Source organism: Urocitellus parryii, chromosome 9 (assembly GCF_045843805.1).
Source record: "Urocitellus parryii isolate mUroPar1 chromosome 9, mUroPar1.hap1, whole genome shotgun sequence".
Lineage (NCBI taxonomy): Eukaryota > Metazoa > Chordata > Mammalia > Rodentia > Sciuridae > Urocitellus > Urocitellus parryii.
The window spans coordinates 6,066,853-6,090,215 of record NC_135539.1 but is presented as its reverse complement, the minus strand read 5'-3'; the positions used below and the strand labels follow the sequence as shown (position 1 = coordinate 6,090,215).

Below are 23,363 nucleotides of genomic sequence, written 5' to 3'. Positions count from 1 at the left end.
ATGAACACTTGTTCTTAAGAATTTTGTGAATACAAGCTGAGCGCAGTGGTGCACACCTGTAATCCCAGTGGCTCAGGAGGCTGATGCAGGAGGAACATGAGTTCAAAGCCTAAGCAACTCAGTGCGACCCTGTCTCTAAACATAATACAAATTAGGATGTGGCTTTGTGGTCAAGTGCCCCGGGTTCAATCCCTGGTACAAAAATAAATAAATAAATAAATAAATAATCTATCTATTTATTTATTTATTTTTGGATGGGGGGGTAGATATAAACAGGAAAGTAGACATATAAGAGCAGCACACTGAGCCTGAGGCGCAGGAGGTAGAAGGCATCCAGTCTGGTGAATGGACAAGCTTCCTCTGAGCACACACTGGCATGGAAGAAGGCAGGCCCACATATTCCTCCTTCCCCACAATATTCTATGCAGCCACTGCCATCAGAATTGAGCTCCATCATCTCCGGGAGCTGCCTCCTAAGGAGACCTCTGCAACAAGGTGCTGGGAGGGCAAACCTTCAGGTTTTTCAGGTCTCTCTCTTACTGCCACCCTGGGAGGTCTTAGGGCAGCACAAACTATCTCCAGGCTCTTCTGGAATATGACCCACACCCTTGCCCATGAACGTTAGGCCCCCATCCTTCATTCTGCCACTGAGTGTGCTGTGTAAGCTTGCAGCCACGGTCTACCCTAACCCTGCCTCTCTGTCCCCATTTTCTCAGGGGGAAAAAGGTCACAAATGCAATGCTATGTGCAAGAGTGGCAGCACTGTGACAATGCTGAAGGCTCCCACCCCACCCCACAAGGCAGCTGTTCTGGGCCTTCACTGCTTTCCTTCAGTGCAGCATCACCGTGGCCAGCACCTGCAATCTCCATAACTGAGTTCAGCCCCACGCTGAGGCGCAAGGGGAGGCACAGCAGTAATTCCCTCAATGACTGGGTCATCTCCATAGACACTCCACTCTAAACTTTCCCTCCCACATCAGGAAAGGAAATATTGAAAATATGCCACGTACTCTTGACCTCAGGACATCACTGTTGAATTTCATCCCCCATTACTATAGATTGCCTGGACAGCACCCCTGCCCTTAGCCCCACAGTGTGGTCTCTCCCACCTGCAACAGTTCCTGCTTTAGTTCAGGACTTGACTTGTTGCCCGAGGTGCACATGAAGTCTCTTAATGAGTTCCTCTTCTAGAGATCAAAATCCTTTCCAGTCAATTCACCTCCCAGATCCAGGTGATTTTTTTTGCACCAGAAACCAAAAATTTTCTTCAAAACCTCCCCAGCCATATGGTATGAAGTCTAAATGTCAAAAACAGTGTAAATGGCCCTTCTATAAGGACCTTTGCCTCTGTATCCCATGAGGGTAGGCTTTCACTCCCAGGGCACCAACCAACCACTCTAGGAGACCTGCAGTTGTACTGGACATCCTGTGTTCTTTGGTTCCTTTGTGTCTAGAATGTTCTGCCCCTCCCCCCAGCACCTGCTTCCATATGACTGTCACCTTTTCCAGGAAGTAGACCCTAACTGTCGTGGTGCCACTCTGCCAGACCAGTGCCCCTCACCTTTGACACCACTCTTCCTGCCTCCTGCTGCCTGCACTATGATTCTCTGCTGCTAGACTATCAATAGTTGAAAGGAGGAGCCCCCTCTGTTCATCCACACAGTCCACTGCCTGGCACCTAGCATGTGAATATATCTGAAATTGAAAAGTGAATATAAATTGTAAAGAACTAAAAAACTTTGCAGGGAAGGTAATAATGTGAAAAGGAGGTGGACAATAAGAAATAACCACCTAGTTGTAGTGAAAAGCATACGATGGTCTTCGAGGGAAGTCTCCACAGGTACCAGCATTTCACCATGGCTACCAATCTGGGTTTTATTTATTTATTTGGCGATAACAGGATTGAACCCAGGGGCACTCGGTCATTGAATTACATCTCTAGCCCTGTATTTCCAAATGCCTAGATTGGAGGTCTCTTTCACCATAGCAACTGAGCTCCTAGGAGTGAGGAGATCAAGGGAGGGCAGAACCTGTTTCTGGGCCTTGGATGTGTCTTTATTCACACTTCCCAGAGAATAAATGTGCCTGGAGCCAGTACTCCCCAAGCAACCCCAGACACTGTCCACCCTAGGGTAAGAAAACAATGGGTATCGTTAAGGCCCTTGGGTGCCCCTCGGCATTCAACTCTGAGTACCTGGGACATATCAAAGTCTCTTTAAAAGCTATTATAAAGCAAATTTTGCAGATGATCATGACAGACACTCAGCTTCCCATTATATTTATTTGTTTATTTTTAGGTACTGGGGATTTAACCCAGGGGTGTTTAACACTGAGTTACATCTATAGCCCTTTTTATTTTTTGATTTTAAGACAGAGTCCTTGCTTAAGGCCTTGCTAAATTGCTGAGGCTATACTGAGCTTGGGATCCTCCTATCTCAGCCTCCAGAGTCACTGGGATTACAGGTGGGATTACAGGTTATTTTTAGAAAGTGGTTTCTAAGAGGTTTTCTTTCTGAAAACTTCCTCACTAAGTAGTTTTCTGCCTGTGGTCTCTAAAGAATCACACTCAATGTATCCTTTTTTCTTCTTTGCTCATCCCTCCCCACCCTACCACCACCCCATACTGAAGATTGAATTCAGAGTGCTTTTACCACTGAGCCACACTACAAGTCCTTTTTAAACAATTTAAATTTTGAAACAGGCCCTCACTAAAAGTTGCTGTGGCTGGCCTCGAACTTGCAATCCTCCTGTCTTAACCTCTGGAAGTATCTAGGATTAAAGGTGTGTGTCACTCTGCCAGCTTGGTTTCTTGAAGACAAAAATGACCAAATTATTAAAGAGCTCTAACAGAACCAAAACATCCATCTGATCTTATCATAGTTAAAATTCAACAATTGGAGAACGAGTGACAGAGGCATATCTATTTTGTAAGAGTTAAAAAAAATAAATAAAAAGAAAAAGAACTTATTTCTAAAAGATAACTGTACACAAAAATTCTATTTGGGGCATTGTATCTTTAATGTTTTCTCCCACAACCTAATCATAAGGAGTAACTTGCCAGATCTGAAATCAAAATTAAAAGTTAGAAAAACAAAAATAAAGAAAGAAAAAGAAAAAGAAACAAAAAAGGTTATATACTCACGGTTCAGGGTCTAAGGTATCATTTTTCTTCTTTTCAAACTGATCCTTGGAAATTGTCCTTGTTAAAAAAAAAAAAAAAAAGAAAAAGAAAAATGTGAATCAACAAACATTTCTCTGTGGAATATAAACTACTGGGTCTGTTCAAATACTAGTGAGCTAAAATCTCTTTTTTTTTTTTGTGGTGCTGGGGATTGAACCCACCAGGGCCTTATACATGAGAGGCAAGCACTCTACCAACTGAGCTATGTCCCCAGGAGCGAGGAGATCAAGCAAGGGCAGAACCTGTTTCTGGGCCTTGGATGTGTCTTTATTCATACTTCCCAGAGAATGCCTGGAGCCAGTACTCCCCAAGCAACCCCAGACACTGTCCACCCTAGAGACAGAAAACAGCTGAAATCTTAAGCAGACATAATGAAGGGATGAAACTTCCACAGAAGTACTGCCCTTTATTTCCCCACATATTCCACTACCACCTACCCTCCATGTATTTTCTTTTTAGGGACTATTTCCTTCCAACTATTATCAGCTTTACTACAAGATTTAATTAAGACTAGTTAATATATGACAACAAAATTGTGTTAAGATTCAAACCTGTTAATTTTCAATCAAATTTGCATAGTGAATGGCTACTGAATTGGACTGACAGCAAAACCACAGTTAAACTGAGACATTTCCTCAATACAGCAAGGTCAATGTGTGAGGTATGCATCTGGGTTTCTACTGTCTTGCTACTATGATGACTGCATATGTAGATTACTTCTGATTCAAAGAATTATATGATCTAATTATTGTATTTTTGCTGGTTATTTTATTTTTTAACTGATACACAAAAACTTAAAGAGTTGAAGGCAAAAACACAGAAGTCATACATATTAATGGGGCACCATGATACAGGGGATTGAACCAAGGGCCTTGCACATTCTAGGCAAGCCCTGAGCTTCATCCCCAACCCTTTTTTATTTATTTTATTTTGAGAGACTGTCTTCCAACTTGTGATTCTCCTGCCTCAGCCTCCCAGCTGGCTAGGATTACAGATGTGCACCACTATCCCTGGCAACCATGCAAATGTCTGATATATATATATTCACTAAATGCTGCTTAAATCAGGTTAAACATGTTAGTTCACATTTATCATTTCTTTGTGTGGAAAACTTCCAAAAAAATCTTTTTAGTTATTTTAAATGTATAGTACGTAACTGTTATCCATAGTCACCATATCATGCAATAATACCCCAGAGCTCCTTACTAACTGTACCTTGGTACTCCCTCACCCTGCAATCCAATTGTTCATCATGTAATTAGACCAAAGAATTAACACAGCAAGGGAAGTAAAAATAAATTCAATAAGCAGAATTGTAGATGTTTGGGTATCTATGTGGTTTGAGAGGTTGGGCTTGCTATGTGTGTGAATAATGGCAAGTCTGCATCACTGTAAGTTGTCTCTGCAGTGAAGCCTTCCAGCTTGTGGTGCACAGCCACTCTGCAGCCAGACTTCCAACATGGCCAGAAGCATGGAGGACTAGAGGAGAGAGAACTACAAAGCACTGGCAGGCTATTTGATATTTTAAGCACAAATGAATTGATCATCCATTTGTGGGCTTCCCCTTTTCTTCCATTTCTGGTTATTCTACCATTACTCAAAAGCATTGGGGAGGAAAACAAACTCAGTACAGGAATGAATTAGAAAACTCATACCTGTCTACAATTTCCAAAAATGGACCTTGTCAATCATGAGGGGAAATCAATTTCTTCTTCTTCTTCTTTAAAAATTTGTTTAGTTGTAGATGAACACACAGTATCTTTATTTATTTGTATATGGTGCTGAGGATTGAACCCAGTGCCTCATACATGCAAGGCAAGCACTTTACCACTGAGATATAGCCTCAGCCCCAATTTCTTCTTTTCGTACTGAGGATTGGTCCCAGGGGTGCTTCAGCACTGAGCTTTATCCCTCGTCCTTTTATTTTTTGAGAAAAGTTTTCGAGGCTAGCCTCAAATTTGCAACCCTCCTGCCTCAGCCTTCTGAGTTGCTGGGACTATAGGTGTGTGCGACCAAGTTTGGCTTTTCTTTTTTTGACATAGGGTCTTGCTATGTTATCCAGGCTGATCTCAAACTCATGTGAGGAAGTGATTCTCCCAACTTAGACTCCTGAGCAACTGGAATTTCAGGTGTGTACCACTGTGCTTGGCTCAAGCAATTTTCTTTACCAGAAGAGATGTATGAAGGTCAAGAGACCACTGAAGTACAGTGGGAGGCTGCAGTACCCTTGCCTTGAATGGAAGAAGAATGTTTATGGCTGTTTATGGCTAAGACCCTTCCATCTTCAAGTATAAATGTCTACACACACACATACAATTAAATGTGGGCATAGTTAATATGAAAAAACTACACTGAAGTCAAAATGGCACACTCTGGTTTCCCTTTTAATCACAGGCAAGAGGAAAATATGAGAAAATTGTACTTACGTCTGGGGCTGTGAAGGGTCGTCACCCAGGGTCACATTCTCGCCCTGGATCTCTGTGAAACACTTCTCACAGAAATGATACCTGTCAGCAAGAAGGCCATACTTGGGTGAACTGGTCCATCATAACACACAGCCACCCAAGCAACGAAGCCACCAATCAGAGCAGGGCAGAGCACCACGACGAAGGGGGGGCGTTGTTGGTTGATTGATGGGTCAGTGAGGACAATGGAAGGAACAGGGGCAGGTGGGGAAGGGCAGGATTAGAGAACAGGGAAGGGAACAAATAGCACAGACACAGAGGTAAGACGCAAACACGAGACAACACAGAGCAGAAAGCCAAGGCAAAGCATTGATTAGCATTCGGTCTCATTGCACACGTCACAGGCCATCATCACTAACAACGACAGGTTGTCCGGCTCCAAGATGCAAATGCTTTAGAGTTGTTAATGCTAGGATTGCATGGAGCCTAAATTTAGGAATCTGAATTTTGTCATAAAATCAAATATAACGCCAGGGTTTGAGATGGAGCAAAATAATCTGACAAAAGGCCTTAAAAAGCAATTTAAACTGAAATACTTTATTTTTCAAAATAAAAATTTATGCTTGACAGCAATTCAAAGGTTTTATTTCTGATATTAAGCCAGCTCTTGAAATATGTGATAATGTTGAGCACCCAGAACTGGTTTTAATTTATTCCTGTTATTTTTCTCAAGTTAATCACTCAGTTTATTGTATTCTAATACAAATGAAACCAAATCCATACTCTAGACAAACATTTAACAGAAATGCAGTCAGGGTCAAAGACTTTCCAGCCATTTATTAATAAGTATATAGAAAAATGATATATTGTATAAATAATACAATATATGTAAATACATGAACAATCTTAAAGACTTTTAAAATTCAGTTCTAAGCTCTGATTTGAAGTTTTGGTGCTGGGACCAATCATTCATCAATCTGAAATACTTGGCGAATGACTGTTCTGACTTGGTAACTACCCAAGTTAAGCAAATTTAGAGTTTATCGTTAAAGCACAATCTGCATTTGAGAAATTATCCATCACCCCAATTTCTTATACAATAATAACAAAGAGCCTGGGCTCAAGCTATCAAATAAGAACAATTAAAATAAAAACTATTAAATGTTTGGAAAGGACATGAATCAGAAATCAACAAAAATGCAGGTGGATGTCGCTTATACAAGATGAGTACACAAGAATACTGTAAAATAAACAAGCTGAATGGAGAATGACACAAGCAAAAAGAATGAGTGTAAGATAGTGATGGCAGCACGATAAAATGCAGTTTTAGAGCTCAAAACTACGTCGACGAGATGCCAACAAGGATTAGTAGTAGAAACACTGTGACAAGACACCGGGCGTCATGCTGACCCCGGGGCAGAGGGAGGCACTGATCCTCATCACTCGCTCAGCTACAGATGGAGGCACAGCCAGGAGAAGAGGCCCCCACAAGTCCCAGTGCCCACCTCAGTCAAACACACCCAACATTTGTCTGCTGGGTCTCACTAACTGAAACACACAGCAAACAAAAAAATGAAACCTGAGAGCATGCAATATCTCAAGGTTATTCAATTTCCCACACTCAATCGATGAGCACAGGGTGGAATTACTGCAATTAACAACTGTATTAATAAACAGTTTCTTGCAGGGACTAGTTTATTTGGGTCCAATTCAATTCATAAATTCTGCCAAGATTAAAAACTCTGACTAGCAACAGACAGATTAGCAGTTTTTAAATATACACATAATTTATATGTTTCTGGATGAACTATAGCAACATCCTGGACATTCACTATTTTGCAAATATTCCTATGGAGACATTAAATCATATAAAGCAATTTCCACATGTAGGAGGGCATGGTTATCGCTGGCAAGAATTAAAATACAAAACTATAGACCGATTCAGTGGAAAGAAAACAAAATGCGAAATAGATATTCCCTCAAAGCAAGTATTTCCTTTTTAAAAATAAAGCTCAGAATTAATTGCGCCACTCCTTATACAAAATGCAGCTCTGTGGGCCAGTGAGAAGACTACCACTGGACAGTTAAAAGTGAAATTACCACCACAATTATAAGCAAGTCCAAATGGCTTTAAAATCCTGGGCAAATTCTTTGCTTTTATTCAAGAAGGGCATCAAGCCCCACAACTCTAGGAAAAAAGAACCATGAACCCATCCATGTAGCAAACTGAGGCGGAATGAAGTATTAATAGTTAGATGGCAGCCTCCTGAGACACCAAGGAAACCTAAGTAAGTCTCTGTGTGACCCATGCCCACCCCTGGGAATGTCAGGTCAGTAAGTGGGAAGGACAGAGTGTTAACAGACTCTCATGTCTGTCCCAAAGCACTGTCTTTCAAGAAATCACAGAATTTAGCCTCTTCATGTTTAAGACGGGAAGAGGTCATGGATCAGGCACAGCCTCTCTCCTTCCTCACCCTTCAGAGAAACGAAGACAGTGAACAGAATGGGGAGGGGCTGTCCATCAAATCAAACCAGCTAAAACCACCCTGACCATGGGTAACAGATACTAATGTTAGACTGTCCCTATCTATTACCTAGTCCGAACTTTATTCTCCCTGGAAATAAAGGTTCAGAAGTCCACTCTTCAACCATAACAGCCCTAGGTGGTATTTTGCTTGTGTGAAAGAAGCAGTTTGATGAACATGGAGCTGTGAAGGAGAAATCCTTCATATAATCCGATGAGGATGTACATCTGGGTGGCTAAAGTAGCACAACGTGACTGCACAGTCTATTTGAAAGGGTAATTTATCACATGGAGTAAGTTTTCAAATGCAGATTGTTTTAAGTATTCTATCTAAGTGTGTAACTGAGGTATCTATAAATAATCCCCATATTAGCTATAGATAATTCCTGGAAAAGCTGCAAGTTTCCCCAGCATGAGTTAGTTCTAAATTTTCAAAGCTTAGCAACAAGTGAAAACAGAATCACATACTAGTTTATACATTAGGGTTTCACTTGTTTAAATGGTCTATAGAATTTTCTATTGTTCTAAGTGCCCAAATAGTTTAGCACAGGTGATAAAACAAATATTTAAGAACACCACAGTGTTCATAAATAGTCGAAGTTGAGAACAAAAATGCAGTTAGAAAGCTCACCACAGAACAGGGCCACTGCTTTCTTAGAATAACAATGTTAATCTACTCAAGTACAGCATTCCAGAGAGCAGAGGTACATCTAAAGCTTTTAAAAGCATCATTCATAGGATACAACTATTTTATTTGCATTTTACTCAAGAAAAATATATTATTTTTATTTGGTAAAAGTGAATTTTTATGTAGAAATAAAATCGGACATTTCAGAACTTTCCAGAAGTCCTGTTTGTGCTCCACTGATGACCTTCCCTGAGAAGGCATTAGTATGCCCTGATCCCATCAACTCTATCTTTAATTGCTCTCAGCATCTGTGGCCAAAGTCTGTTCCTACCAGCAAAGGCAGGATCCCAAGGACCCAGGAACAGTGAAACCAACAATGAAAAGGCCCCAACCACTTAAAGATAGTAGCAAGTACCCTTTTCTTCCTTCTAGACCAAAACCGTGCTGGGTGACAGAGCAGCAGACAGTATTTCTCAGGGCTTAACATGTGGATTTCAGGAAAGATGCTACTGCTCCTGTGTCTCAGATAAGTTTAAGTTTAAGCTTGATATATCATGACAAGTGCTAAGGACCATGGGGCTAAATTGTAAATGGTGGGGTCAGACTTCTGAAACAATGCCTGGTCATTAGGGAGGGATGCCATCACAAATGGGCTGTGGTATAATTTTAAAGTTTGCTTTAAAACGATAAAGGGGATGCTGAGACAGAAATCAAACTCTGTTAAACTGGTTTTAGCAAGACAGCTGCACAGGCCACACTTCCAGGAGAGCTGCCCTTATATTGTACAGGAAGCCAGTGAAGCCTCTCAAACCATTTTTGTGTCAACAGCCCCCCCTCCCAACCTCCCGTGGTACTGGGGATTGAACCCTGGGGTGCTCTGCCACTGAGCTACATCCCCAGTCCTTTAAAAAAAACTTTTTTTTTTTTTTTTGAGACAGGGTCTCAGTAAATTGCTAAGGCTTGGCTCAGCCTCCCAAGTAGCTGGAATTATAGGCATGTACAACTGGGCCCACCAACAGTTTTATTTTATTTTTTAAATAGGATTTTGAGCCCTGTGATATGATACATGCCTGTAATCCCAGCAGCTTGGGAGGCTGAGACAGAAGGATTACAAATTCAAGTCCAGCCTTAGCAATTTACCAAGGCCCTTAAGCAACTTAGACCCTGTCCTAGATAGATAGATAGATAGATAGATAGATAGATAGATAGATAGATAGGGCTGGGGATGTGGCTCAGTGGTAAATTGCCTCTAAGTTAAGTCCTCAGTTTTTGCAGTATGAGGACTGCCTTATAAAAGGATTGTGATGGGAGTTACTATTTTTAAAATAATCACATTTTCTTCAAAAAACAAAAAAACTGGAGGAAAAAAATCTCAAAATTCCATATTTGTCAGGCCTGTGTATATAATATAATATACCTTTGAACAAATAACAAAATCCCTCTTATCTTTTTTGAGCTATCATAACACAGGTGATTACTCTGACCCAAAAAGAACAAAGTAATCAAAACACCAAACTCTAACACCAACATTTAATACTCGAACCTCAAGACAAAGCATAGGCGCAAAACTCTACCTTGGTCTCATAAAGATTCTAGCTGCCAGATCACAAAATGAAGCTGCTGTTACTAACTCAAGAAGATAGTTCCTGCTATGGCAATGTGAGGCCACTTACAGCAATACATACAAAGGATTTTAACCTTCAACACAACCTCAAATTGTGGAAGCTCAATTTTTGGGGAATCAACAACAAACATTATTTTCACTTTCCCTCTGTTTAAAACAGGAGATCTCTTCTCTAACCACCTTCATATTCCAAAAGGATGGCAACTGCCACTTCCAAGTAGGACTACCACTCTCAAAACCCTGAAGTAGCCATCCTAAACAGGAGGATCATTCTTGAACTCAATTTAAAAAAAATGACAGATCTCATTTTCTATTGTGCTTATAATTTAAATTAGATAATAAAACCCTCAGACTTTTTTTTTTTTTTTTTTTCATAAAGGAAGCAACACTAACGCAAATCTTTCCATCAGATCAGCCAGGCCAAATTACCTAAGCAAATGTTAGCCTGCAGAATTCTATTCTCTGAATATCTTGAAAAAGACATTTCAATCTTTATCAGAGTCGCTCTCAAATTCAGTCTCTTGTTTTGAGTTACATTTTATTTTTTATTATTATTGTTTTCTTGTGTGTGTGTGTGTGTGTGTGTGTGTGTATGGGGGGGGGTATGGGGATCAAACCAGGCCTCATGCATGATGGGCGAGCACCCTACCTCTGAACTACACCCCAGCCCCAGGGTTATATTTTAGAAAGACTGTGACTTACAAATGAGTATATCTAATCCAAACCAGTGTGGCCAGTGGCTCTGAAGTTTAATCTTTACACTATACAAGTGTGATTTTAAAATTAGGAGACCATGAGCCTGAGTGACCAAAACCAGCTGAGACTGTGTAACTTTTCTTTGGAACTTCATTCAGGAAAGAAGTAGCGTAAAGCAGGCTAAAGTGAGATGAGCACACCTTGCCCAACCCTTTTTTCTGCCCTGTAGTGCAGGAAACTACTGAGGCTTACCTATTCTGATAGCTGTAGTAGGCTGCATCTCGAGGAATGGTACACAGCTGCTTTCCATAGCAGCACAAAGTCTGTGGGGAAAACTCATACTGCAAAAACAAAGAGAAAACACCAAAAATGAATTCCATTTACCATCCTGAAATGTTCTAGTCCATTGTGGAGAGTTATAAAAAGCCATTAAATTATTTGTTAGCATATTGAGTAATTTCTAATAATTTTCATAGCTATTTTAAGAAATTTTGGGATTAAATATGACCATTAGTGTAACCTGGCTCTGAAACAAGTATTACAGACAGAGGAAATGAGCAGCAGGCAGCCAGAAAGGTGTCACCCAAGGCTTCCTCACAACCAAGCACTCTAGCCTTGACCATGTTATCACTTTAGGCAGTCAACTGTGCTACAAAAAGACCGGGTGCTCCTGTGAGTTTCTAGCACATGTGTGGTCAGAATGCCAAGTCTCCTCAGTATAACACCCCGGGCTTAATTAACCAGGAAAGTTTATTTTCTGAAAAACCTAAGACTATACCTTGCGTCCACAGCAATATCCAAGGGACTGCATGACAGGGTCAATTTCTTGCTCAAAGACCTCTGCAAGTTTACTGCAAAACTTATAGACACGGGACGTCTTGCGGTTGTAGAGCCAGGCATTATTGAACATGAGCCAGACATCATCCACATACTGCCAGGGCTCCTGATACTGCCCTGTGTCCAGCTTCCGCTTGATAGTAGAGAGGTCCATGGGATTCTTCACAATGTCAAAATAATCCTTAAAAATAAAATGTTCTTAGTCTAGTGGATCCTCCAAATTTTAAGTGCTAGCCTCATCTGGCAGCTTTATCTATCTATCTATCTATCTATCATCTTTCTTTCTTTCTATTTTTTAGCTGTAGTTGGACATGATACCTTTATTTTATTTATTTATTTATATGTGGTGCTGAGGATCGAACCCAGGGCCTACGTGCTAGGCGAGCGCTCTACTGCTGAGCCACAACTCAGCCCCTGGCAGCTTTATCTTAAAATATAATAAATTCAAAAGTACCAGAATAACTTTCATTCTCAATAGTAAGAAATGAAATGATAATCAATTCCTTCAATATGATTCATTAAAATTATACATATTTGAAGTGTAATCAAATCACTTAAAAGGAAAACTTAAGAAAAAAAATTAATGGATTATTTAATAAAAGATTTTTTAATAAAAAAATTTAAGTGAGAATTTTTAATTCACTGAATTAAAATGATGAACAAAAGTGTACTTCTAGATGTTCACTAGGTCCTAGCACATAGAATGCAGTGGCAAACTGATAACCATAGTTCAACAGAACCTGTTGGATCCCCATGACCTTTGGGGGGCTTTCCAGGGACATCAAAGAGGGATAGGTATATATTTCATAACTTATGTCCTCCAATTCCTGTGTTTTGTGGTGCTGGGAATTAACTCAGGGCCTCACACAGGCAAGGGGACACTCTCCCACTAAGTGGCACCCAAGCCCATATTCTCCAGTGCTTTAAGACAAAGCTTTCACAAAGCCCCAAATACAAAGCAAGACCTTGGGCATCTTGAGGTAGAGTGAGTGGATTCGGGGCCCAGTGCATGACTTCCCTGACCCAGACCTGGGATTTCATGGACAAGTGAGACTGTATGAAATAAACACTTCCATAGATAACTGCTGACAGGTAACAGTTTTCACTATTAGGAGAAACATCTTCAAAGCAAGGAGGGTATTTTACCCAACTATCAGAGATAAAACAACAGATGCTCAAAGAATTAACATATTTTTATTGTGTTAACTTACTGGAATTCCTAGGAGCTGGGGATCTACAGGCTGCCGAAAAGGTAAGGACTCTGGGTCCTGTCGATAGAGCGCTTCTAGGGTTGGCATAAGTGCCTGGCGTAGCTCCTCAGGTTTGAAAACTGCAGGTAGAACACCAAACAGACATGTAACAGCTGCCCAGACCTCTCTGAGATAACATTTAAAATGGAAACCAAAGCAGCTTCTATCTCCCAGCCACACATCTGAGGCACTGTGGGAGCTCCTAGGAATCAACCTAAGAGTCCATGGACAAAATGTCAAACTCAGGGCTTCTGGAAACATAGTAACATTAGGGTTTTAAAAAACTGCATTCAGGTTGTGAGGCAAAATACAACACTGGGTGGTTTGCTTCTTTAACAACAGGGTTTCCAATCTTAAAATTTTTTTTGGAATAGAAAACAAAGTTACTCCCACATCTGTTTCATTGATCAAACTGGTAAATAAAGCCAATTCATTGAAAGAACCTTTAAAAAAAATCCTGATGAGACTTTTCTATCCTTGGCTATATTAAATTGAGGCCACCTGAGACCAACAGTTCTATATTATAATCTCATTTAAAAGATGTATACAGTAATTGGGCTACAAAACCAAGTATTCTCTCAAAAAAGTTCCATACTATTCTAACCCACATTTACCAATGCCCACTGCTCCAACCCTATATACAGCCACTGCATTCCTACTGTACCTTTTGGTATTGGGGAATGAATTCAGCGGTACCCTACTACTGAGCTACATCCTTCAGTTCTTCTCCCTCCTTGCCTTTTAGAGACAGGATCTCATTAAGTTGCCCAGGTTGGCCTCAAATTTTCGATCTTCTTGCCTCAGCCTCTGGATAACACCATGCCCAGCCCTACCACAGCTTTTGTTGTCACCAATACAAGAACAAACACTGCCAAATACTTTAAGGTGGTATGTTCATACAAGACCCACATGGGTCTGAATACTACAGGCAACTCAGTGCATGAGGCAGATGAGTAAACAGTAAGCAAGTCATCATCCTGTCTGGATCACAGAACCTCTTTTACATAGAAAAATGGTCAAAGGCAACTGTGTTGAAAAAGTTCCGAGGAAACAAGTTCTTAAGTAATGCAAATTTTCTTCTTTGTGTTTTCTGTATGTTGAAAATATTTTCTAGACAGGTACAATGGCATGTGTTTATAATCCTAATTGCTCAGGAGGCTGAAACAGGAAGATTGCAAATTCAAGGCCAGTCTCAGCAACTTAGCAACACCCTGACTCAAACTAAACAACCTAAAACCACTGGGGGTGTAGTTCACTGATAAAGCACCCCTAGGTTCAATTTCTAGCACCCCCCCAAAAAACAAACCCAAAATATTTTCTATAATAGATACATGGTAAACTATAATTTAAAAATCCAGTGCAAGTTACAAAGATCCACTCTCTGTGCTCACAGTCAGTCAGTCAAGAACACCATCCAAGTGCTCATCAACTGCCACAACAAGAAGAAAGCCCTGGGTGGTATGAAGGCTTTTGAAAGGCATTGCAACGCAGTGCCAGAGAACATGAAGGAGATGCGGACCTAGGTCCCTAAGAATGGCAAGGGAAAAAGTCCAAGCCAGTCAACAAAGACTTCTACATCTTCAAGATGTTTCTGCACCGGGACTCTGTCATAGCGGTCCTGCAGAACCCTCTCATCACTGGCAAGTAGGGGGTCCTCCCCACTGTCAGAACTTGCTGCCCTGTACTGTGAAGGTCTGCCCTTTGTGATCAAAATAACAAAGTCCTGTGTTTAAAAAAGAAAAAAGAAAAAAAGTCAAGATCTAAAATACTGTGAACATTTAATTCCAGCGAGGCAGTGGCACATACCAGGTCCAGGAGTCATTTTTCTGAGGGGAGTCTAACTTGTTAATTCTGGAAAGCACCACCTGATTTCCAGCAAGCGAAAGTCAAGGCAAAAGGTTAAAGGAAAAATCCATCTCAACACCTCTCATTTTAGAGATGGAAACTCCATGGTCCAGGAGTTTCCCCAGAGCTGATCCCCTGAGGAGCCAGGGACCCACTAGTCTCCTGAGCACCTCGGCAAACGCTGACTCCTCTCCAGGACACCTGGCTGTTTTAGTCCTTGGACTGCTGCTCAAGGACCAGGTGAGCATGGTAAAGGCCCAACTGCAGCACTCCCCATGCACACACTGCCAAGTGCTCTATCACAGCATAAAGGCCTGATCTAGTAAGATTTGCCATCCAGCATCCTCGGAGACACGTACACATCTTTGCTCTTCACTAACCCTTTTGTTCTATACTGTTTTTATATGGAAATAAGGAAGCAATTGGTATTTTTTTGAACAACTCATAATTATTAGGACACAATTAATAATTTTTTCATTCTTCGAGTTTCAGGGTTGGCAAATTATGACCAAGAGGCCTAATCTGGCCTGTTGCCCAATATATGTGAGCTGAGTGCTAAGAATGTATTTACCTTTTTTAATGACCAGAATATTTCCTGACGTGAAAATTACATAAAATTCAAGTTTTAGTCTCCAGAAGAAAAGCTTTATTGGCACAAAACCACATTCTTGCATTGGTATGTTTTCTGTGGCCCGCTTTTGTACAATAGCTAAGTTCAGTAGTTTTAGTAGAAACGCTATTATATGCAAAGCTGAAATACAAAACTTTTTTTTTTTTTGAAACTAGGGATTATTCCCAGGGGTGCTTTACCACTGAGCCATATCCCAAGCCCCCACCACCCACGTTTTAAAAATTCTCAGATGGGGTTCTCACTAAGTTGCTGAGGGCCTTGCTAAATTGCCCAAGTTAGCATCAAACTGGTGATCCTCTGGCCTCAGCATCTTGAGGTCCTGGGATCAAACATGCATCACTACACCCAGCACAATGTGCCTTTTTACAAAATAAAAAGTGTCTTCTACTCTTGACTCTTGGACCATGTCATCTCCCTAAGGTGATTTAAAAAGTGATATGGCCTTGCTGGGCAAAAAGGCACAAGCCTCTAATCCCAGCTACTTGGGAAGCTGAGTAAAGAGGTCAGCCCTACAACTTAGCGAGACCCTGTCTCAAAAAATTAAAACAGAGATAGAGCTAGCTATAGCAGAATTTGCTTAGCATGTGTGAGGCCCTGGGTTCAATTTCCAGTACAAAAAAAAAAAAAAAGGCCTTCACTGGGCAGCATTCTGGTTGATCATTCATTCCATAACTATATAAAACCTATACTGAGGAAAACATTTGCACACTCCTGTCTCCAAATGGGCTGAATGAGAAATATCAGGAGGACTTATTAGTTTGTGTGTCATAAATGAGTCATTCTGCTTCTCTGGCCTCAAAGCCTACATTCAGTGAGGATGGTGCACCATACCCAAAGTTCTCACAAAGTATGGCTCACAGACTCCTGGAAGACCCTCCATGTTGCTTAAAGTGGTAGTCACCAGCCACAAGAGATTACTGGAATTTAAATGCATAAATTAAGTAAGTAATTTAGCTCCTCAGACACCGTTGTCATGTTCAAGTAGTCAAGAGCCACATGTGGCTGCTGGCCACCATAAGAGAGAACACAGATTTGTAACACTGCTGTTACTCCAAAAAGTTCTAGCATTGCCATGGGTCCTTTTAGGTGTAAGATCAAAACTATTTCTTTAACACAAAAGTGCCCTGTGTTGACATTCACACAAGTGAGTCAAACTCAACAGAGAATAAAACAGCTAATATTAAAAAAAAATTTTTTCAGTTGTAGATGGACACAAATTTTTTTTTTTTTAAATTTACTTTTATGTGATGCTGAGGATTGAACCCAGTATCTCACAAATGCTAGGTGAGCGCTCTACCACTGAGCTACAACCCCAGCCAAAAACAGCTAACATTTTGGCAAGGCCAAAAAAAAAAAAAAAGAAAAAGAAAAACCAAAAGTAAAAAAGGCAACAACACCAAACTCAGGGGTCACTACATTCTTTGTGGCCACCCTGCACTCACAGGAAAAAGAATGCCAGCCATTCGAGATTACTCTGGATGAGGCAGAAAAGTCATTATTCTTACTATATCTCAACCTCTGACACACCCTAGTTCTGTGTGATGTAACAGGAAGTCTGTACAACATAAGTGCTGCTCGCAGGCCAACTTCAGAGCTGCACCTGTGCCAGTGGCAGGCTGAGCTGAAGGAGCTGCTTTTTCTCATGGACACACACACCCTGCAAGAGCAACAGATACACAAGCTCTGGTTATTGGGTTCTGGTGTGTGGCAGACATTTTCTCAAAAACAAACTAAGACAGCCAGTTATTTCAAGGATAAGTGACAATATTGAGGTTTTCATCAAAAGTTTAGAATTTTGAAAAACTTGTATTTGTCACATGAGCTTGACACTTCCCAAAATTTATAAAATTTGAAGAGGTTGGTAACATTAAAGAATGTGGTCTTTTGCGGGTTTTTTTTTTTTGATGAAAATATATATATATATATATATATATATATATATATATATATACACACACACACACACACACACACACATACACACACACACAAACTACATTCCCAGCCGTTTTTAGTTTTTATTTTGAGAGAGAAGTTCCCCAGGGTGGCCTTAAACTTGCAATCCTGACTCAGTTTCCCGAGACACTGGGATTATAGGGATATGCCACTAAACCTGGCCTTTTTTATTTTTTAATTATAGAATGAAGTATGTCAAAACTTGGAAATTCTACACAATGAACCAATACTTCTCAGGTGACCAGAGGATGATGTCACACACACAAATTAATGTGTATTCTTTGAATACATAGACCCCATGAATCCTGATGGCACAGGCAGAGTTCAAAAAACCCAGTGCTATGGATTCCACACTGCAACTCACCTTCAACAAATGTCCACTTTTTGGTGTAGTGTTAAAGGATACCCACCATTACCTGAAAAGCTATGAAAACTGAGTCTCCCTTCACTAATGACTGATCTGACAGGGACTGAATTTTTTTCACACAGTTCATCCCAACCACGTACCACAGCAGTGAACACAGGGTACATCTATGAATCTAGCTGGGTTCCTTTAACCCTTTTTGAAACATTGCAAAATTATAAAATAATGTCACTTTTCTATTTGTATTTTTCATAAAAAATGCATTGACTTTAAAAAAATTAAAACTTTCAAGTTTTAATTCCCAACAAACAGTGTGTGATAACCTATGCAATCTAAAACTCTCTCGGGGAGGAGATAGAGAGGCCTAGGGTCTGCTGTCCTCCACAATTCAGGTCCCTTCCAGCCGTGAAGCTCCATGGTTTCAGCTGCTGACACTTCTCTGCAGTTTTTCCCAAATGTGACATTCACCACCCTCAACTATCTCCCATTGAGAAGGGTCACTTGCCAATTTTCCAACTCCCTGTTACCTCCTTGCTCTGGATACATCTTAAGGGGGTTGCATCCACCTTCCACTGCATGGCTGGCTCATCCCAAAAGCTTCTTAACCCCTCCTACCTTCCCATCCTGCAACACCAGGTCCCTAGGGCTAAGCAGCCCCCTCTTCTCCACTGCCCCAATACTGTGTACGCACTTCCCTCATGAAGTCAGCAGAAACCTGCCATCTCTAGGCCACACTTGTGTTGCCAGTAATCATTTTCCTAAAACAATAGCTATTTTGCCATTTTTCTAGATTCTTCATTGGTTTAATATCTTGACAAGAACCCACACTCATTACCCTGCTCAAAGTCCCAGAGGCATTTTCAACTCTAACCCCTGTCTGTAACACATCACCTCAGGAGACAGTTCTGTGCTCTGAGCTGCCTCCCCAGCTGTGTCCTGTCTTGCATCCATACCATAAACCTTGTGCATTCTCGTGGCTCACTGTTGCTATTTCTCAGAGGTAAAACTTAGGGAACGGGAAGCAAGAAGATAAAAGGGGACATGGAGTTATTCTGCTCTAGTTCTCAGTCCTTAATATGGAAGCTCAGTGTAATGGAAGGCAACATAGACCAGCAATTTAATGAAAACACAACCTACTCTTTTTGCGTGGCTGCGAAGGGGACGTTGACTGAGAGGAGGCACCATTAGCGCTGCTCTCTTCTTCCTCTTTAACCTCCACTTTCACTTCGGGTTTCTTCTCATCTACTTCCATTGGTTCTGGCTTCTGTTCTGCTGTGTCTGTTTCTTCTTTAATTTGGGAAGACCCTTGTAAATCCTCCTCCATCATCTTGAGAAAAACAGAATCACGGCTAGTAGATCAATCCCCAACCTCATTCAGATCTCCTGATGTCCATGGCTCAATGCACCCTTCCCAGGCCCAGGTGCATTCAGCGTTCCTTTCCTCCCCCAAGGAAGTGTTTGGTTTCTACTGAGTCCCTTCAACACAGGACCAGTGCAATTATAGTCCTAATTGAAAAATTTTAAATGTGAACAGTACTTGTATTTTCACACATAGGTATTTCTAGTTTAAAATAAGTATCTTTGAAAACTGGGAAGGGGTCAAAAGCTCTTGCTCAGAGGTGGAAGGTGTGGTATGAGACAGCAAGGAGCAGTGGAGACCAGCTAGTTAGAAAGCCCATGACCCACACAAAGGGTTCATCCAGATCAGGGCCCACATCCAGACTGTTGCCACACAAGGCTGTAAGCACAATGACAACATAGCTAGCTGCTCAGTTCTCAAGTCAGAAAGCTAGAATCTTCTTTGTAATTTCCTGATTTTTAAAATACTACAGAGGCTAAACAAAACTCACAAACAGACTAGATTTGGCCCACAGCCTGACACAGACTAACTAGTAAGTAAACCCCCACCCTTCCTGCAAAACTAGAAATGAATGAGGAACACCAACAAAAAGGTTGGATAATTCAAATGTTTAAAATGTAAGCCGGTGCTCTTCATTTCTGGCAAAGTAAGATAAACCCACACCTCATATTTTAGAAAGAACCACCAATCTCTTCTGAACTCGTATTTAAACAGATTAAAACAAAATCTGGTCTGGGGATATAGTTCATTGGTAGAGTGCTTGTCTAGCACACATAAGAGCCTGAGTTCAATCTCAGCCCTGTAAGCAAACATAACAATAGCAAAATCAAGAGATACCGATGAGGAAGGATTCCTGCTATCTCCCCAACAAGAACATGTGGGATTTAATTCTAAGGAAAAAACACCCACCTCAGACCGAGGCTCCCCCTTGGATTCACCAGGATCAGGTTCAGTGTCCTCAGTCTGGACCTCCGTCTTCATTTCCAGCACGGGTACATCAGGCCCTGGCTGCTGGGAGTTTGTTTCAGCACTGGCCACTGAAGACGGGGTGGGGACCCTGTTATCAATGCTAGTTGCTGCCTGAGAAAGCTGTGAAGAAACCAAAATCATTCATCTCTATAAAGAGACAACACAAATGGCCTTCAACCCTGTTGCTCATCCGATCCCCAACTTCTTGTTACCATTTCTCACTACTAACCTAAGAGGCACATACCAAGAGAACTAAGAGAAGTTACCAGGAGGAAGCTCTGGTTAGGAAGATAGTGACAGAACAGATCTAAGTTCTAATAAAAAATTATTTTCTCCAATTTTTTTTTAGCCAAGTGCCAAAAAAAAAGGGCATAAGAGCCTGAGTTCGATCTCAGCCCTGTAAGCAAATGTAACAATAGCAAAATCCAGAGATACCGATGAGGAAGGCTTAATCCCCATATTAAACAAACAAAAATTATTTATTATAAAGGGAGGGTAATTTGCCTATTGCAAGCAGGATATCCAATGGGCCTGTATTCATTGTAGAATGATGACAGTGGTGGAATAGGAAAACACTAGGAAGGAACCACAAAGCATTCTAAATTTTCAAAATCTTGGGGCTAGGTTGTAGCTCGTTGGCAGAACATGTATGAAGTATATATGAAGACAGTATGTGTGAAGCGCCAGGTTTGATCCCCAACCCTTACCCGACAAATGAATAATTTTTAAAAGTCTTACCCCAATGAAATTGCAAGTAAACAAGCAAAAGACACCAAAAAATTTATAAGAAGATTATTTAGGAATTGGGGATGGCATTCATAAGCCTCTGGGCTCAATACCCAGAACCACAAAAACATAACAAAATATCTTTAAAAAAATGTTTTTTAGTTGTAAATGGACACAATATCTTTTATATAAAGATATAAAAGTATATATATATATGTGTGTGTGTGTGTGTGTGTGTATATATGTTTGTTGTTGATGGGTCTTTACTTTATTAATTTACTTATATGTGGTGCTGAGAATTGAACCCAGTGTCTCACATGTAATAGGTAAGCACTCTGCCACTAAGCCGCAATCCCAGCCCCACAATATCTTTTCATATATTTATTTTTATGCGGTGCAGAGAATTGAACCCAGTGCCTCACACATGTGAGGCAAGTGCTCTACCACTGAATTACAACCCCAGCCCCACAAAATTAAAATCTTAAGAGTGAGAAAAACAAGTACATGTCCCTATGGAGAAATAGAAATAATAATGTCATCTTTGGAATTGTTGCTGGGATTAATCCTCTCATTTAATAAACAAATATCCTTGGCACCTAAGAATAAAGTTAATGTATTTTGGAAGGTGACAGGTTTAATTTAGTCTGTAAGAAAGTGATACTAAGCTTTCAGTGAAAACTTGAGAGCCAGATGTGATAATGACAAGTGCCGTCTTGAGGCACCCAGGTCAGCGGAGGCAGCCCTGCCTAGAAGGGTACCTGAATTGGCATTTTCTGAGGCCTGGGACGCAGCAGGCAGACCCTCTGCAGATGAATGGGAAATTCTGAGCCATAAGAGGTACAAGTCTGGCTCTGCCACTTTGTTATGAAAAAGAAAAGCCCTTCACTAGACTGAAAAAAATTTGATGGGAGGATGCAAGGTCATAAAATTAGGAGCATGATTTGCTTATCAAATCCTCAGAACAGCAGAAAAACTATAACAACTCAAAAGACAGTAATCTAGGACAGATAAGGGGAAACACTCTGGATCTATGTATAGTTTAAAGATTCTACATATCACCTGGGTATAGGATCTCAATCATTAATGATTTCTGCAAACTCCTTTAATTACGGGGGGAAACATAAGTCTTGTTCTGCATACACAGCGTTTGGTGCCAATGCCGGAAACAAAGCACAGCTTGTGACAGTTCCATTGGGGTACAGGTGCTTTCTGGTACTGCACCAAGATGGAGTAGCAACTTCATGACAGAAAATTCTTATGGGAGAGTATCTTCTAAGATTCTTGGCCTTAAGACAACAGATTAGAGAGGCTCACCGGAGTGCCAGGTGGCTGAGCATGCACAGGTGTTGGTTGCTGCTGCGATGACTGAGGGGTGGCCACAGATGGGGGCTGAACTGGGGTCTGAGGCTGTGGGGTCACCTGGGCCTGGGCTGCTGCCTGGACTGTGGGGGTGCTTTGGGTTTGGGCAGCACTGGGTACTGAGCCAGGAGTTGGGGTGGGAGTCTGCCCAGAAGATGACGCGGGAGTGGATGGCTGAGTGGGAGCTGCTGGCTGGGGAGGCGTCATCCCAGGTGGCGTCGGGTGCTGAAGAGATGGCATGCCAGCAGCTGTGGACGCAGGAGGGGGCGTCGGGTGCAACGGTGACTGAGTCACTGGTGGGCAAGGCAGCTGGTTGGCCTGGGGCCCCAGCATGTTCAGAGCATTAGGGATAGCAGCACCAGGCACCTGGCCCTAAAACAAATAGACAGAGAATGTTAAAACCAATGGGACAAGAGACTGAAAAATCGCTTATATAAAAATTTAATCATGGTTTCTTAACAAGGCCTGCAAGCTTCATAGGAATGTTCCATTTGTAAAAATTCATCAAGTTGTATACTTATAGTCATGTGTCCTTTCAAATAAAATTAATGCTATGAATGTTTCTCATACTGTAAAATTTTTGGCTTAAACAAACATACATACAATCACTCAGTTTATTAGTTTCATGCCCCTTAACATCTACTCATAGCCTAGGACATGGAAAAGTTAATCCTCTTTTTTTAAAAAAGTGAGTTATTTAAACACTAAAACTTCTGTGTAGCGGCTCTCAACTCCTCAACCCAGGAGACACATCAGAATTATTTGTAGATGAAGGAAAGAAGAAGGAAAGAAGAAGGGAAGAAGAAGGGAAGGGGGAAGGGGGAAGGGGGAAGGGGGGAGGAAAGGAAAGGAAAGGAAAGGGAAAGGGAAAGGGAAAGGGAAAGGGAAAGGGAAAGGGAAAGGGAAAAGGAAAAGGAAGGAAAGGAAAGGAAAGGAAAGGAAAGGAAAGGAAAGGAACGGAAAAGGAAAAGGAAAAGGAAAAGGAAAAGGAAAAGGAAAGGAAAGGAA

At 41.1% G+C, this 23,363-nt stretch overlaps 1 protein-coding gene across 3 annotated transcripts in view; it reads right to left on the bottom strand.

The window, feature by feature from the left end:
* Crebbp (CREB binding lysine acetyltransferase) overlaps nt 1-23,363 on the bottom strand; it is a 133,071-nt gene that overhangs the window by 15,880 nt on the left and 93,828 nt on the right. For all 3 annotated transcript variants that reach the window (XM_026385651.2, XM_077802982.1, XM_026385650.2), the window contains 8 exons: nt 22,311-22,727; nt 20,211-20,390; nt 19,079-19,268; nt 13,107-13,225; nt 11,837-12,076; nt 11,311-11,399; nt 5,608-5,688; nt 3,143-3,199 (listed from right to left, as the gene is read on the bottom strand). In XM_026385651.2, the coding sequence (XP_026241436.2) occupies nt 3,143-3,199; nt 5,608-5,688; nt 11,311-11,399; nt 11,837-12,076; nt 13,107-13,225; nt 19,079-19,268; nt 20,211-20,390; nt 22,311-22,727 (1,373 nt within the window). The remainder of the gene's footprint in view (nt 1-3,142; nt 3,200-5,607; nt 5,689-11,310; nt 11,400-11,836; nt 12,077-13,106; nt 13,226-19,078; nt 19,269-20,210; nt 20,391-22,310; nt 22,728-23,363) is intronic.